Source organism: Oncorhynchus masou, unplaced genomic scaffold, assembly GCF_036934945.1.
Source record: "Oncorhynchus masou masou isolate Uvic2021 unplaced genomic scaffold, UVic_Omas_1.1 unplaced_scaffold_682, whole genome shotgun sequence".
Classification (NCBI taxonomy): domain Eukaryota; kingdom Metazoa; phylum Chordata; class Actinopteri; order Salmoniformes; family Salmonidae; genus Oncorhynchus; species Oncorhynchus masou.
The window spans coordinates 23,772-43,491 of record NW_027013271.1 but is presented as its reverse complement, the minus strand read 5'-3'; the positions used below and the strand labels follow the sequence as shown (position 1 = coordinate 43,491).

At 48.6% G+C, this 19,720-nt stretch overlaps 1 protein-coding gene across 1 annotated transcript in view; it reads right to left on the bottom strand.

The window, feature by feature from the left end:
• The window catches only part of LOC135536901 (unconventional myosin-XV-like), a 43,174-nt gene that overhangs the window by 10,358 nt on the left and 13,096 nt on the right, over nt 1-19,720 (bottom strand). Inside the window, exons 2-4 of the mRNA XM_064963122.1 lie at nt 9,067-9,134; nt 6,077-6,187; nt 1,808-1,883 (exon numbers count right to left, since the gene is read on the bottom strand). Of these exons, the coding sequence (XP_064819194.1) occupies nt 1,808-1,883; nt 6,077-6,187; nt 9,067-9,134 (255 nt within the window). The remainder of the gene's footprint in view (nt 1-1,807; nt 1,884-6,076; nt 6,188-9,066; nt 9,135-19,720) is intronic.

Genomic DNA, 19,720 nt, shown 5'->3' with positions numbered 1-19,720 from the left:
AGAGCTGTGTTCCAACACCCATACTAACATACTGTATACTATATACTATATACTATTAGTCTATAGGTCTAGAGCTGTGTTCCAATACCCATACTAACACACTGTACACGACATACTATATACTATATACTATTAGTCTATAGGTCTAGAGACTAGAGCTGTGTTCCAATACCCATACTAACATACTGTATACTATATACTATTAGTCTATAGGTCTAGAGCTGTGTTCTAATACCAATACTAACACACTGTATACTATATACTATATACTATTAGTCTATAGGTCTAGAGACTAGAGCTGTGTTCCAACACCCATGCTAACATACTGTATACTATATACTATATACTATTAGTCTATAGGTCTAGAGACTAGAGCTGTGTTCCAATACCCATACTAACATACTGTACACTATATACTATATACTATATACTATTAGTCTATAGGTCTAGAGACTAGAGCTGTGTTCCAATACCCATACTAACATACTATATACTATATACTATTAGTCTATAGGTCTAGAGACAAGAGCTGTGTTCCAACACCCATACTAACATACTGTATACTATATACTATATACTATTAGTCTATAGGTCTAGAGCTGTGTTCCAATACCCATACTAACACACTGTACACGACATACTATATACTATATACTATTAGTCTATAGGTCTAGAGACAAGAGCTGTGTTCCAATACCCATACTAACACACTGTACACGACATACTATATACTATTAGTCTATAGGTCTATAGACTAGAGCTGTGTTCCAATACCCATACTAACATACTGTATACTACATACTATATACTATTAGTCTATAGGTCTAGAGCTGTGTTCCAATACCCATACTAACACACTGTATACTACATACTGAATGAGTATACACTACATACTATATACTATTAGTTCATTTTAGTATACTGTAAACCAACGGTATCCTTTCAGTTGAGTGTACTAGCGCTTTGCCTGTCTACCGGACGTTGATGCTGTTGCTATGCAACTTCTTGCCAGCTTATTAGCATAGCAAATGACTAGCTAGCCATCTTACGGCTCCATTAATAATGTCCATTGAGAACGCTCAACGACTATACCACTTAGCTAAGCTACGAATGAGGTGAATAATCAAGTCAATAGGTTGGTAAATTCCCTCCGGATATCTGCTCTGATTTCAGAGGACTCTCGTCTGTGTGCCAGAGAGCGCAGAATAACTGCCGAATACACCAACGCTCTGAACCTGTTGAATACGAGCCAGGGGTCAGGAAACATCGTCAAAGACAGCGTCATTAAAATGAGGCCAACAGTTACATTCACCAACGCTCTGGATAACACGAAAACAGCCCAACCAGCTCTGCTAGGGAGAGTAACATGGTCAGATGTTCTCTCATTATGTGTCTGGAAGTAGCTAGCCAATGTTAGCCAGTTAGCTCGGGTGCTTTTGACTGCCGTTGTGAGGTCAGAACTATCGGATCAACCAGAGTGTCCAGTGTCCACTCTGAGAGCGAAACGCAATGTCCGAACACACAGTTGGGTAGTTAGTTAGATAGCATATAGTTAATACTGGCAGGTTTGATGGTAGCCAACTAACGTCAGGTAGTTAACTAACATACCGGTACATACTGCTGTAATGATATGCTACAGTGGGGCAAACAAGTATTTAGTCAGCCACCAATTGTGCAAGTTCTCCCACTAAAAAAGATGAGAGAGACCTGTAATTTTCATCATAGGTACACTTCAACTATGACAGACAAAATGAGAGAGAAAAAATCCTGAAAATCACATTGATTTGTAATGAATCTATTGACCTACTGTGTTGCCTGGAGGAGGGCTGGTGCTGGGCGGGGTTCAGGCTGGCCTGGTAAGGGCTCTCTGGAGCTTCTTCAGTCTGGAAGGAGATAAAGAGAGTGACAGGGTTGATGTTTTCATTTCACCTTCATTTAACCAGGTAGGCCCAGTTGAGAACACCTTTGTTTAACCAGGTAGGCCCAGTTGAGAACACCTTTATTTAACCAGGTAGGCCCAGTTGAGAACACCTTTATTTAACCAGGTAGGCCCAGTTGAGAACACCTTTATTTAACCAGGTAGGCCCAGTTGAGAACACCTTTATTTAACCAGATAGGCCCAGTTGAGAACACCTTTATTTAACCAGGTAGGCCCAGTTGAGAACACCTTTATTTAACCAGGTATGCCCAGTTGAGAACACCTTTATTTAACCAGGTAGGCCCAGTTGAGAACACCTTTATTTAACCAGGTAGGCCCAGTTGAGAACACCTTTATTTAACCAGGTAGGGCCAGTTGAGAACAAATTCGCATTTATAACTGTGACCTGGCCAACATAAAGCAAAGCAGTGAGACACAAACAACAACACAGAGTTACACATGGAATAAACAAACGTACAGTCAATAACACACTAACCCTAACCCCTAACCCTAACCCCTAACCCCAACCCAAACAACACAGAGTTACACATGGAGTAAACAAACGTACAGTCAATAACAAACTAACCCTAACCCCTAACCCTAACAACACAGAGTTACACATGGAGTAAACAAACATACAGTCAATAACACACTAACCCTAACCCCTAATCCTAATCCTAACACCTAACCCAAACCACTAACCCTAACCCTAACCCCTAACCCTAACAACACAGAGTTACACATGGAGTAAACAAACATACAGTCAATAACACACTAACCCTAACCTCTAACCCTAATCCGTAACCCCTAACCCTAACCTCTAACCCTAATCCGTAACCCCTAACCCTAACCCCTTACTCTAAGCCTAACCCTAACCCCTAACCCCAACCCAAAAAACACAGAGTTACACATGGAATAAACAAACGTACCCTAACCCTAACCCCTAACCTTAACCCTAACCCCTAACCCCTAACCCCAACCCCTAACCCTGTATGGAGTAGGTACTGCTCTGTTTCAGCTGGTATGGTCAGTCTAGCTGTATGGAGAAGGTACTGCTCTGTTTCAGCTGGTATGGTCAGTCTAGCTGTATGGAGGAGAAGGTACTGCTCTGTGTCAGCTGGTATGGTCAGTCTAGCAGTATGAAGGAGAAGGTACTGCTCTGTTTCAGCTGTTATGGTCAGTCTAGCTGTATGGAGAAGGTACTGCTCTGTTTCAGCTGGTATGGTCAGTCTGGCTGTATGGAGGAGGAGGTACTGCTCTGTTTCAGTTGGTATGGTCAGTCTAGCTGTATGGAGGAGGAGGTACTGCTCTGTTTCAGCTGGTATGGTCAGTCTAGCTGTATGGAGGAGAAGGTACTGCTCTGTTTCAGCTGTTATGGTCAGTCTAGCTGTATGGAGAAGGTACTGCTCTGTTTCAGCTGGTATGGTCAGTCTGGCTGTATGGAGGAGGAGGTACTGCTCTGTTTCAGTTGGTATGGTCAGTCTAGCTGTATGGAGGAGGAGGTACTGCTCTGTTTCAGCTGGTATGGTCAGTCTAGCTGTATGGAGGAGAAGGTACTGCTCTGTTTCAGCTGGTATGGTCAGTCTAGCTGTATGGAGAAGGTACTGCTCTGTTTCAGCTGGTATGGTCAGTCTAGCTGTATGGAGGAGAAGGTACTGCTCTGTTTCAGCTGGTATGGTCAGTCTAGCTGTATGGAGGAGAAGGTACTGCTCTGTTTCAGCTGGTATGGTCAGTCTAGCTGTATGGAGGAGAAGGTACTGCTCTGTTTCAGCTGGTATGGTCAGTCTAGCTGTATGGAGAAGGTACTGCTCTGTTTCAGCTGGTATGGTCAGTCTAGCTGTATGGAGGAGAAGGTTCTGCTCTGTGTCAGCTGGTATGGTCAGTCTAGCTGTATGGAGAAGGTACTGCTCTGTTTCAGCTGGTATGGTCAGTCTAGCTGAATGGAGGAGGTACTGCTCTGTTTCAGCTGGTATGGTCAGTCTAGCTGTATGGAGGAGAAGGTACTGCTCTGTTTCAGCTGGTATGGTCAGTCTAGCTGTATGGAGAAGGTACTGCTCTGTTTCAGCTGGTATGGTCAGTCTAGCTGTATGTAGGAGAAGGTACTGCTCTGTTTCAGCTGGTACGGTCAGTCTAGCTGTATGGAGGAGAAGGTACTGCTCTGTTTCAGCTGGTATGGTCAGTCTAGCTGTATGGAGGAGAAGGTACTGCTCTGTTTCAGCTGGTATGGTCAGTCTAGCTGTATGGAGGAGGTACTGCTCTGTTTCAGCTGGTATGGTCAGTCTAGCTGTATGGAGAAGGTACTGCTCTGTTTCAGCTGGTATGGTCAGTCTAGCTGTATGGAGGAGAAGGTACTGCTCTGTTTCAGCTGGTATGGTCAGTCTAGCTGTATGGAGAAGGTACTGCTCTGTTTCAGCTGGTATGGTCAGTCTAGCTGTATGGAGAAGATACTGCTCTGTTTCAGCTGGTATGGTCAGTCTAGCTGTCTGGAGGAGAAGGTACTGCTCTGTTTCAGCTGTTATGGTCAGTCTCGCTGTTTGGAGAAGGTACTGCTCTGTTTCAGCTGGTATGGTCAGTCTAGCTGTATGGAGGAGAAGGTACTGCTCTGTTTCAGCTGGTATGGTCAGTCTAGCTGTATGGAGAAGGTACTGCTCTGTTTCAGCTGGTATGGTCAGTCTGGCTGTATGGAGAAGGTACTGCTCTGTTTCAGCTGGTATGGTCAGTCTAGCTGTATGGAGGAGAAGGTACTGCTCTGTTTCAGCTGGTATGGTCAGTCTGGCTGTATGGAGAAGGTACTGCTCTGTTTCAGCTGGTATGGTCAGTCTAGCTGTATGGAGAAGGTACTGCTCTGTTTCAGCTGGTATGGTCAGTCTAGCTGTATGGAGGAGGTGCTGCTCTGTTTCAGCTGTTATGGTCAGTCTAGCTGTATGGAGAAGGTACTGCTCTGTTTCAGCTGGTATGGTCAGTCTAGCTGTATGGAGGAGGTACTGCTCTGTTTCAGCTGGTATGGTCAGTCTAGCTGTATGGAGGAGAAGGTACTGCTCTGTTTCAGCTGGTATGGTCAGTCTAGCTGTATGGAGGAGGTGCTGCTCTGTTTCAGCTGGTATGGTCAGTATAGCTGTATGGAGGAGGTGCTGCTCTGTTTCAGCTGTTATGGTCAGTCTAGCTGTATGGAGGAGGTGCTGCTCTGTTTCAGCTGGTATGGTCAGTCTAGCTGTATGGAGGAGGTACTGCTCTGTTTCAGCTGGTATGGTCAGTCTAGCTGTATGGAGAAGGTACTGCTCTGTTTCAGCTGGTATGGTCAGTCTAGCTGTATGGAGGAGGTACTGCTCTGTTTCAGCTGGTATGGTCAGTCTAGCTGTATGGAGAAGGTACTGCTCTGTTTCAGCTGGTATGGTCAGTCTAGCTGTATGGAGAAGGTACTGCTCTGTTTCAGCTGGTATGGTCAGTCTAGCTGTATGGAGGAGAAGGTACTGCTCTGTTTCAGCTGGTATGGTCAGTCTAGCTGTATGGAGGAGGTACTGCTCTCTTTCAGCTGTTATGGTCAGTCTAGCTGTATGGAGAAGGTACTGCTCTGTTTCAGCTGGTATGGTCAGTCTAGCTGTATGGAGGAGAAGGTACTGCTCTGTTTCAGCTGGTATGGTCAGTCTAGCTGTATGGAGGAGAAGGTACTGCTCTGTTTCAGCTGGTATGGTCAGTCTAGCTGTATGGAGAAGGTACTGCTCTGTTTCAGCTGGTATGGTCAGTCTAGCTGTATGGAGGAGAAGGTACTGCTCTGTTTCAGCTGGTATGGTCAGTCTAGCTGTATGGAGGAGAAGGTACTGCTCTGTTTCAGCTGGTATGGTCAGTCTAGCTGTATGGAGGAGGAGGTACTGCTCTGTGTCAGCTGGTATGGTCAGTCTAGCTGTATGGAGAAGGTACTGCTCTGTTTCAGCTGGTATGGTCAGTCTAGCTGTATGGAGAAGGTACTGCTCTGTTTCAGCTGGTATGGTCAGTCTAGCTGTATGGAGGAGGTACTGCTCTGTTTCCATACAAAGACCTTTGAAATGTTTGAATCCTTCTTCTATTTTAATTTGTGGATTCAAATTAAGTATTTAAAATGTGTGTGTGTGTGTGTGTGTGTGTGTGTGTATGTGTCAGTGTGTGTGTGTGTGTCCTCACATGGCTGGAGGTGCGGGGGGGTGGTTGTGTGGGAGGGGCCTGGGGGGCGAGGGGGAAGGAAGACAACATCTGCTGCTGGAAAGCCATAGCCTGCATGGTCATCTGCTGGGCCTGAAAAAACAGGAACATAGTAGTATTGCAGTAGTATTACAGTAGTATTACATTAGGATTACAGTATTACAGTAGTATTACATTAGGATTACAGTATTATAGCAGTATTACAGTAGGATTACAGTATTATAGCAGTATTATGGTAGTATTACAGTAGTTTTATAGAAGTACTGTAGCAGTATTATAGTAGGATTGCAGTAGTATTACAGTATTATAGAAGTTCTGTAGCATGTTTATAGTAGTATTACACTATTATAGCAGTATTATAGTAGTATTACAGTGGTATTATAGAAGTATTTTATCATTACTACAGAGCATTATAGTAGATTACAGTATGATTATAGCAGCTTATAGTACATAAAGTGAATCGTACAATACTGGATCCGACACTCGCCGGATGTGGCAGGGCTTGCAAACTTTTAGGGACTACAAAGGGAAGCACAGCCAAGAGCTGCCCAGTGACACGAGCCTACCAAACGAGAGAAATAACTTCTATGCTCGCTTCGAGGCAATCAACACTGAAGCATGCATGAGAGCATCAGCTGTTCTTGATGACTGTGTTCTCACGCTCTCCGTAGCCGATGTGAGTGAGACCGTGAAACAGGTCAACATTCACAAGGCCGCAGGGCCAGATGGATTACCAGGACGTGTACTCCGAGCACTGACCAATGTCTTCACTGATATTTTCAACCTGTCCCTGACCGAGTCTGTAACAACAACATGTTTTAAACAGACCACCATAGTCCCTGTGCCCAAGAACACCAAGGCAACCTGCCTAAATGACTAACGACCCATAGCACTCATGTCTGTAGCCATGAAGTGCTTAGAAAGGCAGGTCATGGCTCACATCAACACCATTATCCCAGAAATCCTAGACCCACTCCAATTTGCATACCGCCCTAACAGATCCAGAGATGATGCAATCTCTTTTGCACTCCACACTGCCCTTTCCCACCTGGACAAAAGGAACACCTATGTGTGAATGCTATTCATTGACTACAGCTCAGTGTTCAACACCATAGTGTCTCAAAGCTCATCACTAAGCTAAGGACCCTGGGACTAAACACCTCCCTCTGCAACTGGATCCTGGACTTCCTGACGGGCCTGAAGGGTAGGTAACAACACATCTGCCACGCTGATCCTAAACACAGGAGCTCCACAGGGGTGCATGCTCAGTCCCCTCCTGTACTCCCTGTTCACCCATGACTTCATGGCCAGGCACGACTCCAACACCATCATTCAGTTTGCCGATGACACAATAGTGGTAGGCCTGATCACCGACAACGATGAGACAGCCTATAGGGAGGAGGACAGAGACCTGACCGTGTGGTGCCAGGATAGAAACGTCTCCCTCAACGTGATCAAGACAAAGGAGATGATTGTGGACTACAGGAAAAGGAGGACTGAGCACGTCCCCATTCTCATCGACGGGGCTGTAGTAGCTGGTAGTGCGTACGTCCCAGTACATCCCTGGGGCCAAGTTTCCTGCCATCCAGGACCTCTATACCATGCGGTGTCAGAGAAAGGCCCTAAAAATTGCCAAGGGCTCCAGCCACCCTAGTCATAGACTGTTCTCTCTGCTACCACATGGCAAGCGGTACTGGAGCGACCAAGTCTAGGTCCAAAAGGCTTCTTAACAGCTTCTACCTCCAAGCCATAAGACTCCTGAACAGTTGATCAAATGGCTACCTGGACTATTTGCATTGTCCCTCCGCATTCGGCCGCTGTTTATTATGTCACTTTACCTACATGTTGCCTCGACGAACCGGTGTCCCCGCACATTGACTGTACCACCTTTATATAGCCTCGCTACTGTTATTTTATTATTGCTCCTTAATTATTATTTTTTTAAATATATATATTCTTGTATTATTAATTATTTGTTCTTTTCTTATTATAAAAAAATAAAATCATTTATAATTTTTTTTATTTTTACTTTTAATTTAGAAAAATACTTCACTGTATAATAATAATCACTGTACAATTGTGGTATTCGGTGCATGTGACAAATAAAAATTGATTTGCTTTTGAATTGATAGTTTTTATGCTGAACTAAAATAAAATGCAACAATTTCAAAGATTGTACTAAGTTACAGTTCATAGAAGGAAATCAGTCAATTGAAAGACATCCATTCGGCCCTAATCTATGGATTTGGGCAGGGGCACAGCCATGGGTAAACCTGGGAGGGCATAGGCCCACCCACTTGGGAGCCAGGTCCTGCCAATCAGAATGAATTGTTCCCCAGATAACGGGCTTTATCACAGACAGATGTACTCCTCCTCCTCAGACAATCCCGCAGGTGAAGAAGTCGGATATGGAGGTCGTGGGCTGGCGTGGTTACACGTGGGCTGGCGTGGTTACACGTGGTCTGGCGTGGTTACACGTGGTTACACGTGGTTACACGTGGTCTGCGGCTGTGAGGGCGATTGGACGTACTGACCAATTCTCTGAAATGTCGTTGGAGGCGGCTTATGGTAGAGAAATTAACATTCACATTTTGGGCAACACCTCTGTTGCACATTCCTGCAATCAGCATGCAAATTGCACGCTCCTTCAAAACTTGAGACATCTGTGGCATTGTGTTGTGAGACAAAACTGCACATTTTAGAGTGGCCTTTTATTGTTCCCAGCACAAGGTGCATCTGAGGAATGATCATGTTGTTTAATCAGCTTCTTGATATGACACACCTGTCAGGTGGATGGATTATCTTGACAACGGAGAAATGCTCACTAACAGGGATGTCATTTGGGGACAAAATTTGGGAGAAAGAAGCTTTTTGTGCTTTATGGAACGTTTCTGGGATCTTTTGTTTCAGCTCATGAAACATGGGACCAACACTTTACATATTTTTGTTCAGTATAGTATAATGAGACAAACCAGTATGATGGCTTGCTGGTTGATGATGGTCTGTTGCTGCTGAGCCATCCCTGTCTGTTCTGGAGACCCTGGAGCAACACACAGACAGAGAGTTTCAACACAACTAGAAACAACCGTCCTCCTCTTGAGATACAAAAAGATGAACACACACACGGTATGGTACAGGGTTAGTGTCTGACTTGGTAGGGTACAGGGTAAGTGTCTGGGTTAGTGTCTGACTTGGTAGGGTACAGGGTTAGTCTCTGACTCAGTAGGGTACAGGGTTAGTGTCTGACTTGGTAGGGTACAGGGTTAGTGTCTGACTTGGTAGGGTACAGGGTAGGGTACAGGGTTAGTGTCTGACTTGGTAGGGTACAGGGTTAGTGTCTGACTTGGTAGGGTACAGGGTTAGTGTCTGACTTGGTAGGGTTGCAGGGTTAGTGTCTGACTTGGTAGGGTACAGGGTTAGTCTCTGACTCAGTAGGGTACAGGGTTAGTGTCTGACTTGGTAGGGTACAGGGTAGGGTACAGGGTTAGTGTCTGACTTGGTAGGGTACAGGGTTAGTCTCTGACTCAGTAGGGTACAGGGTTAGTGTCTGACTTGGTAGGGTACAGGGTTAGTGTCTGACTTGGTAGGGTACAGGGTTAGTCTCTGACTCAGTAGGGTACAGGGTTAGTGTCTGACTTGGTAGGGTACAGGGTTAGTGTCTGACTTGGTAGGGTACAGGGTAGGGTACAGGGTTAGTGTCTGACTCGGTAGGGTACAGGGTTAGTGTCTGACTCGGTAGGATACAGGGTAGAGTACAGGGTTAGTGTCTGACTTGGTAGGGTACAGGGTTAGTGTCTGACACAGTAGGGTGCAGGGTTAGTGTCTGACTCAGTAGGGTACAGGGTTAGAGTCTGACTCGGTAGGGTACAGGGTAAGTGTCTGGGTTAGTGTCTGACTTGGTAGGGTACAGGGTTAGTGTCTGACTCGGTAGGATACAGGGTAGAGTACAGGGTTAGTGTCTGACTTGGTAGGGTACAGGGTTAGTGTCTGACACAGTAGGGTGCAGGGTTAGTGTCTGACTCAGTAGGGTACAGGGTTAGAGTCTGACTCGGTAGGGTACAGGGTTAGTGTCTGACTTGGTAGGGTACAGGGTTAGTGTCTGACTTGGTAGGGTACAGGGTAGGGCACAGGGTTAGTATCTGACTCGGTAGGGTACAGGGTTAGTATCTGACTTGGTAGGGTACAGGGTTAGTGTCTGACTTGGTAGGGTTAGTGTTAGGGTAAAGGTTTAGTGTCTGACTTGGTCTGGTACAGGGTAGGGTACAGGGTTATTGTCTGACTCAGAAGGGTACAGGGTTAGTGTCTGACTTGGTAGGGTACAGGGTAGGGTACAGGGTTAGTGTCTGACTCAGTAGGTTACAGGGTTAGTGTCTGACTCAGTAGGGTACAGGGTAGGGTACAGGGTTAGTGTCTGACTTGGTAGGGTACAGGGTAGGGTACAGGGCTAGTGCCTGACTTGGTAGGGTACAGGGTTAGTGTCTGACTTGGTAGGGTACAGGGTTAGTGTCTGACTTAGTAGGGTACAGGGTTAGTGTCTGACTTGGTAGGGTACAGGGTTAGTGTCTGACTCAGTAGGCTACAGGGTTAGTGTCTGACTTGGTAGGGTACAGTGTAGGGTACAGGGTTAGTGTCTGACTTGGTAGGGTACAGGGTAGGGTACAAGGTTAGTGTCTGACTCAGAAGGGTACAGGGTTAGTGTCTGACTCAGTAGGGTACAGGGTAGGGTACAGGGTTAGTGTCTGACTTGGTAGGGTACAGGGTTAGTGTCTGACTTGGTAGGGTACAGGGTAGGGTACAGGGCTAGAGCCTGACTTGGTAGGGTACAGGGTTAGTGTCTGACTTGGTAGGGTACAGGGTTAGTGTCTGACTTGGTAGGGTACAGGGTTAGTGTCTGACTTGGTAGGGTACAGGGTTAGTGTCTGACTCGGTAGGCTACAGGGTTAGTGTCTGACTTGGTAGGGTACAGTGTAGGGTACAGGGTTAGTGTCTGACTTGGTAGGGTACAGGGTAGGGTACAAGGTTAGTGTCTGACTCAGAAGGGTACAGGGTTAGTGTCTGACTCAGTAGGGTACAGGGTTAGTGTCTGACTTAGTAGGGTACAGGGTTAGTGTCTGACTTGGTAGGGTACAGGGTAGGGTACAGGATTAGTGTCTGACTCGGTAGGGTACAGGGTTAGTGTCTGAGTGAGTAGGGTACAGGGTTAGTGTCTGACTCGGTAGAGTACAGGGTTAGTGTCTGACTCGGTAGGGTACAGGGTTAGAGTCTGACTTGGTAGGGTACAGGGTTTGTGACTGACTCAGTAGACTACAGGGTTAGTGTCTGACTTGGTAGGGTACAGGGTTTGTGTCTGACTTGGTAGGGTACAGGGTAGGGTACAGGGTTAGTGCCTGACTTGGTAGGGTACAGGGTTATTGTCTGACTCAGTAGGGTACAGGGTTAGTGTCTGACTTGGTAGGGTACAGGGTTTGTGTCTGACTTGGTAGGGTACATGGTTAGTGACTCACTCAGTAGCCTACTGGGTTAGTGTCTGACTTGGTAGAGTACAGGGTAGGGTACATGGTTAGTGTCTGACTTGGTAGGGTACATGGTTAGTGACTCACTCAGTAGCCTACAGGGTTAGTGTCTGACTTGGTAGGGTACAGGGTTAGTGTCTGACTTGGTAGGGTACAGGGTTAGTGTCTGACTTGGTAGGGTACAGGGTTAGTGTCTGACTCAGTAGGCTACAGGGTTAGTGTCTGACTTGGTAGGGTACAGTGTAGGGTACAGGGTTAGTGTCTGACTTGGTAGGGTACAGGGTAGGGTACAAGGTTAGTGTCTGACTCAGAAGGGTACAGGGTTAGTGTCTGACTCAGTAGGGTACAGGGTTAGTGTCTGACTTAGTAGGGTACAGGGTTAGTGTCTGACTTGGTAGGGTACAGGGTAGGGTACAGGATTAGTGTCTGACTCGGTAGGGTACAGGTTTAGTGTCTGACTTGTTAGGGTACAGGGTTATTGTCTGACTCAGAAGGGTACAGGGTTATTGTCTGACTTGGTAGGGTACAGGGTAGGGTTCAGGGTTAGTGTCTGACTCAGTAGAGTACAGGGTTAGTGTCTGAATTGGTAGGGTACAGGGTAGGGTACAGGTTTAGTGTCTGACTCAGTAGAGTACAGGGTAGGGTACAGGTTTAGTGTCTGACACAGTAGGGTACAGGGTAGGGTACAGATTTAGTGTCTGACTCAGTAGAGTACAGGGTAGGGTACAGGTTTAGTGTCTGACACAGTAGGGTACAGGGTAGGGTACAGATTTAGTGTCTGACTCAGTAGAGTACAGAGTAGGGTACAGGGTTAGTGTCTGACTTAGTAGGGTACAGGGTAGGGTACATGGTTAGTGTCTGACTTGGTAGGGTACATGGTTAGTGACTGACTCAGTAGCCTACAGGGTTAGTGTTTGACTTGGTAGGGTACAGGGTAGGGGACAGGGTTAGTGTCTGACTCAGTAGGGTACAGGGTTAGTGTCAGATATGGTAGGGTACAGGGTAGGGTACAGGGTTAGTGTCTGACTCAGTAGGGTACAGGGTTAGTGTCTGACTCAGTAGGGTACAGGGTTAGTGTCTGACTTGGTAGGGTACAGGGTTAGTGTCAGATATGGTAGGGTACAGGGTAGGGTACAGGGTTAGTGTCTGACTCAGTAGGGTACAGGGTTAGTGTCTGACTCAGTAGGGTACAGGGTTAGTGTCTGACTTGGTAGGGTACAGGTTTAGTGTCTGACTTGTTAGGGTACAGGGATATTGTCTGACTTGGTAGGGTACAGGGTTATTGTCTGACTTGGTAGGGTACAGGGTAGGGTTCAGGGTTAGTGTCTGACTCAGTAGAGTACAGGGTTAGTGTCTGAATTGGTAGGGTACAGGGTAGGGTACAGGTTTAGTGTCTGACTCAGTAGAGTACAGGGTAGGGTACAGGTTTAGTGTCTGACACAGTAGGGTACAGGGTAGGGTACAGATTTAGTGTCTGACTCAGTAGAGTACAGAGTAGGGTACAGGGTTAGTGTCTGACTTGCTAGGGTACAGGGTAGGGTACATGGTTAGTGTCTGACTTTGTAGGGCACACGGTTAGTGACTGACTCAGTCGCCTACAGGGTTAGTGTCTGACTTGGTAGGGTACAGGGTAGGGGACAGGGTTAGTGTCTGACTCAGTAGGGTACAGGGTTAGTGTCAGATATGGTAGGGTACAGGGTAGGGTACAGGGTTAGTGTCTGACTCAGTAGGGTACAGGGTTAGTGTCTGACTCAGTAGGGTAAAGGTTTAGTGTCTGACTTGGTAGGGTACAGGGTTAGTGTCAGATATGGTAGGGTACAGGGTAGGGTACAGGGTTAGTGTCTGACTCAGTAGGGTACAGGGTTAGTGTCTGACTCAGTAGGGTACAGGGTTAGTGCCTGACTTGGTAGGGTACAGGGTTATTGTCTGACTCAGTAGGGTACAGGGTTAGTGTCTGACTTGGTAGGGTACAGGGTTAGTGTCTGACTTGGTAGGGTACAGGGTTAGTGACTGACTCAGTAGGGTACAGGGTTAGTGACAGACTTGGTAGGGTACAGGATAGGGTACAGGGTTATTGTCTGACTCGGTAGGGCACAGGGTTAGTGTCTGACTCGGTAGGGTACAGGGTAGGGTACAGGGCAGGGCAGAGTGCAGGGCAGGGTACAGGGCAGGGTGCAGGGCAGGGTACAGGACAGGGTACAGGACAGGGTAGGGTGAAGGGCAGGGTAGGGTACAGGGCAGGGTACAGGGTAGGGTACAGGGCAGGGTGCAGGGTAGAGTAGGTTACAGGGCAGGGTACAGGGTACAGGGCAGGGTACATGGTAGGGTACAGGGTAGGGTACAGGGCAGGGTACAGGGCAGGGTACAGGGTAGGGTACAGGGCAGGGTACAGGGTACGGTACAGGGCAGGGTACAGGGTACGGTACAGGGCACAGGGTGCAAGGCAGGGTACAGGGCAGGGTGCAGGGCAGGGTGCAGGGCAGGGTACAGGGTACGGTACAGGGCAGGGTGCAGGGCAGGGTACAGGGCAGGGTACAGGGCACAGGGTACAGGGCAGGGTACAGGGCAGGGTACAGGGTACGGTACAGGGCACAGGGTGCAAGGCAGGGTACAGGGCAGGGTGCAGGGCAGGGTGCAGGGCAGGGTGCAGGGCAGGGTACAGGGCAGGGTACAGGGCAGGGTACAGGGCAGGGTACAGGGCACAGGGCAGGGTACAGGGCAGGGTACAGTAACACTGCATGATAAACACACTAACACACCATACCTGGCATCACACCTGGCATCTGAGGTAGGCCTGGCATGGAAGGCATGAGTGGCATCCCATGGAGGGGGGGCATGGTTAGGGGAGGTGCAGCAGGGGGTGTAGCAGTAGTGGTTGGGGGAGCTGAAGGAGCTCGAGCAGGAGGATGGTTGTGGTAGGGGTGGCGGGCAGCAGGGGGAGAGGCAGGAGAGGTAGGCTGGGTGTGGTAGGGGTGGTAGGCAGCAGGGGGTGAGGCAGGAGAGGTAGGCTGGGTGTGGTAGGGGTGGTAGGCAGCAGGGGGTGAGGCAGGAGAGGTAGGCTGGGTGTGGTAGGGGTGGCGGCCAGCAGGGGGCGAGGCAGGAGAATTAGGCTTGGTGTGATAGGGGTGGCGGCCAGCAGGAGGCGAGGCAGGAAGCTGGTGGTACTGATGGTGGGAAGGGCTTGGCATTGTGGGTATAGGGGGTATCATCCCTCCCATCACTGGAAGCACTGGCACAGCTAGGTGCAGACAGACAGGAGACAGGGTTAGGATACAGCTGGGTAGCAGACAGACAGGAGACAGGGTTAGGATACAGCTGGGTAGCAGACAGACAGGGTTAGGATACAGCTGGGTAGCAGACAGACAGGAGACAGGGTTAGGACACAGCTGGGTAGCAGACAGACAGGAGACAGGGTTAGGATACAGCTGGGCAGCAGACAGACAGGCTTAGGATACAGCTGGGCAGCAGACAGACAGGAGACAGGGTTAGGATACAGCTGGGTAGCAGACAGACAGGGTTAGGATACAGCTGGGTAGCAGACAGACAGAGTTAGGATACAGCTGGGTAGCAGACAGACAGGGTTAGGACACAGCTGGGCAGCAGACAGACAGGGTTAGGATACAGCTGGGTAGCAGACAGACAGGGTTAGGATAGAGCTGGGTAGCAGACAGACAGGGTTAGGATACAGCTGGGTAGCAGACAGACAGGAGACAGGGTTAGGATACAGCTGGGTAGCAGACAGACAGGAGACAGAGTTAGGATACAGCTGGGTAGCAGGCAGACAGGGTTAGGATACAGCTGGGTAGCAGACAGACAGGGTTAGGATACAGCTGGGTAGCAGACAGACAGGAGACAGGGTTAGGATACAGCTGGGTAGCAGACAGACAGGAGACAGGGTTAGGATACAGCTGGGTAGCAGACAGACAGGAGACAGGGTTAGGATACAGCTGGGTAGCAGACAGACAGGGTTAGGATACAGCTGGGTAGCAGACAGACAGGGTTAGGATACAGCTGGGTAGCAGACAGACAGGAGACAGGGTTAGGATACAGCTGGGTAGCAGACAGACAGGGTTAGGATACAGCTGGGTAGCAGACAGACAGGGTTAGGATACAGCTGGGTAGCAGACAGACAGGGTTAGGATACAGCTGGGTAGCAGACAGACAGGGTTAGGACACAGCTGGTCAGCAGACAGACAGGGTTAGGATACAGCTGGGTAGCAGACAGACAGGGTTAGGATACAGCTGGGTAGCAGACAGACAGGGTTAGGATACAGCTGGGTAGCAGAGAGACAGGAGACAGGGTTAGGATACAGCTGGGTAGCAGACAGACAGGGTTAGGACACAGCTGGTCAGCAGACAGACAGGGTTAGGATACAGCTGGGTAGCAGACAGACAGGAGACAGGGTTAGGATACAGCTGGGTAGCAGACAGACAGGGTTAGGATACAGCTGGGCAGCAGACAGACAGGGTTAGGATACAGCTGGGTAGCAGAGAGACAGGAGACTGGGTTAGGATACAGCTGGGTAGCAGACAGACAGGGTTAGGATACAGCTGGGCAGCAGACAGACAGGGTTAGGATACAGCTGGGTAGCAGACAGACAGGGTTAGGATACAGCTGGGTAGCAGACAGACAGGGTTAGGATACAGCTGGGTAGCAGACAGACAGGAGACAGGGTTAGGATACAGCTGGGTAGCAGACAGACAGGGTTAGGATACAGCTGGGTAGCAGACAGACAGGGTTAGGATACAGCTGGGTAGCAGACAGACAGGGTTAGGATACAGCTGGGTAGCAGACAGACAGGGTTAGGATACAGCTGGGTAGCAGACAGACAGGGTTAGGATACAGCTGGGTAGCAGACAGACAGGGTTAGGATACAGCTGGGTAGCAGACAGACAGGGTTAGGATACAGCTGGGCAGCAGACAGACAGGAGACAGGGTTAGGATACAGCTGGGTAGCAGATAGACAGGAGACAGGGTTAGGATACAGCTGGGTAGCAGACAGACAGGGTTAGGATACAGCTGGGTAGCAGACAGACAGGAGACAGGGTTAGGATACAGCTGGGTAGCAGACAGACAGGGTTAGGATACAGCTGGGCAGCAGACAGACAGGAGACAGGGTTAGGATACAGCTGGGTAGCAGATAGACAGGAGACAGGGTTAGGATACAGCTGGGTAGCAGACAGACAGGGTTAGGATACAGCTGGGTAGCAGACAGACAGGAGACAGGGTTAGGATACAGCTGGGTAGCAGACAGACAGGAGACAGGGTTAGGATACAGCTGGGCAGCAGACAGACAGGAGACAGGGTTAGGATACAGCTGGGTAGCAGACAGACAGGGTTAGGATACAGCTGGGTAACAGACAGACAGAGTTAGGATACAGCTGGGTAGCAGACAGACAGGGTTAGGATACAGCTGGATAGCAGACAGACAGGAGACAGGGTTTGGATACAGCTGGTCAGCAGACAGACAGGTTAGGATACAGCTGGGTAGCAGACAGACAGGGTTAGGATACAGCTGGGTAGCAGACAGACAGGAGACAGGGTTAGGATACAGCTGGGCAGCAGACAGACAGGGTTAGGATACAGCTGGGTAGCAGAGAGACAGGAGACTGGGTTAGGATACAGCTGGGTAGCAGACAGACAGGGTTAGGATACAGCTGGGCAGCAGACAGACAGGGTTAGGATACAGCTGGGTAGCAGACAGACAGGGTTAGGATACAGCTGGGTAGCAGACAGACAGGGTTAGGATACAGCTGGGTAGCAGACAAACAGAGTTAGGATACAGCTGGGTAGCAGACAGACAGGGTTAGGATACAGCTGGGTAGCAGACAGACAGGGTTAGGATACAGCTGGGTAGCAGACAGACAGGGTTAGGATACAGCTGGGTAGCAGACAGACAGGGTTAGGATACAGCTGGGTAGCAGACAGACAGGGTTAGGATACAGCTGGGTAGCAGACAGACAGGGTTAGGATACAGCTGGGTAGCAGACAGACAGGAGACAGGGTTAGGATACAGCTGGGTAGCAGACAGACAGGAGACAGGGTTAGGATACAGCTGGGCAGCAGACAGACAGGAGACAGGGTTAGGATACAGCTGGGTAGCAGACAGACAGGGTTAGGATACAGCTGGGCAGCAGACAGACAGGGTTAGGATACAGCTGGGTAGCAGACAGACAGGGTTAGGATACAGCTGGGTTAGGATACAGCTGGGTAGCAGACAGACAGGGTTAGGATACAGCTGGGTAGCAGACAGACAGGGTTAGGATACAGCTGGGTAGCAGACAGACAGGGTTTGGATTCAGCTGGGTAGCAGACAGACAGGAGACAGGGTTAGGATACAGCTGGGTAGCAGACAGACAGGGAACAAGCTTAGGGTTTAGGATGTAGGGCTAGGGTACAGAAGACAGATTTAGGTTACAGGGTTAGGGAACACCCTATACCCTAAATAGGGTTTAGGGTATAGGGCAAAGCATCAAGATCTCCAGGACTTTCTGAACGGAAACTTCATCTCACTAAAAAAAAAGCCTAACAGCTGAACATAAAACCAACCCCTGAATCATTAGATATCACTGAAAACACTTCCAGTAGTGGTTTATTGTGTATGAGATCAGACAGAGAGGCCTGGTTTAAACAGGAACACACAGAGAGGCCTGGTTTAAACAGGGACACACAGAGAGGCCTGGTTTAAACAGGGACACAGAGAGAGAGAGAGAGAGGCCTGGTTTAAACAGGAACACAGAGAGAGGCCTGGTTTAAACAGGAACACAGAGAGTGAGAAAGGCCTGGTTTAAACAGGAACACAGAGATTGAGAGAGGCCTGGTTTAAACAGGAACACAGAGAGAGAGAGAGAGAGGCCTCGTTTAAACAGGAACACACACAGAGAGAGAGAGAGAGAGAGAGAGAGAGAGAGAGAGGCCTGGTTTAAACAGGAACACAGAGAGAGGCCTCGTTTAAACAGGAACACAGAGAGAGAGAGGCCTGGTTTAAACAGGAACACAGAGAGAGAGAGAGGCCTGGTTTAAACAGGAACACAGAGAGAGAGAGAGAGAGAGAGAGAGAGAGAGAGAGAGAGAGAGAGGCCTGGTTTAAACAGGAACACAGAGAGAGGCCTCGTTTAAACAGGAACACAGAGAGAGAGAGAGGCCTGGTTTAAACAGGAACACAGAGAGAGAGAAAGGCCTGGTTTAAACAGGAACACAGAGATTGAGAGAGGCCTGGTTTAAACAGGAACACAGAGAGAGAGAGAGAGAGGCCTCGTTTAAACAGGAACACACACAGAGAGAGAGAGAGAGAGAGAGAGAGAGAGAGAGAGAGGCCTGGTTTAAACAGGAACACAGAGAGAGGCCTCGTTTAAACAGGAACACAGAGAGAGAGAGGCCTGGTTTAAACAGGAACACAGAGAGAGAGAGAGGCCTGGTTTAAACAGGAACACAGAGAGAGAGAGAGAGAGAGAGAGAGAGAGAGGCCTGGTTTAAACAGGAACACAGAGAGAGAGAGAGAGAGAGAGAGAGAGAGAGAGAGAGAGAGAGAGAGAGAGAGAGAGAGAGAGAGAGAGAGAGAGAGAGAGAGAGAGAGGCCTGGTTTAAACAGGAACACAGAGAGAGGGAGAGGCCTGGTTTAAACAGGAACACAGAGAGGCCTGGTTTAAACAGGAACACAGAGAGTGAGAAAGGCCTGGTTTAAACAGGAACACAGAGAGAGAGAGGCCTGGTTTAAACATGAACACAGAGAGAGAGAGAGGCCTGGTTTAAACAGGAACACAGAGAGGCCTGGTTTAAACAGGGACACACAGAGAGAGAGAGAGAGAGGCCTCGTTTAAACAGGAACACACAGAGAGAGAGAGAGAGAGAGAGAGAGAGAGAGAGAGAGAGAGAGAGAGAGAGAGAGAGAGAGAGAGAGAGAGAGGCCTGGTTTAAACAGGAACACAGAGAGAGAGATAGGCCTGGTTTAAACAGGAACACACAGAGAGAGAGGAGTGGTTTAAACAGGAACACAGAGAGAGGCCTCGTTTAAACAGGAACACAGAGAGAGAGAGGCCTGGTTTAAACAGGAACACAGAGAGAGGCCTGGTTTAAACAGGGACACACAGAGAGGCCTGGTTTAAACAGGGA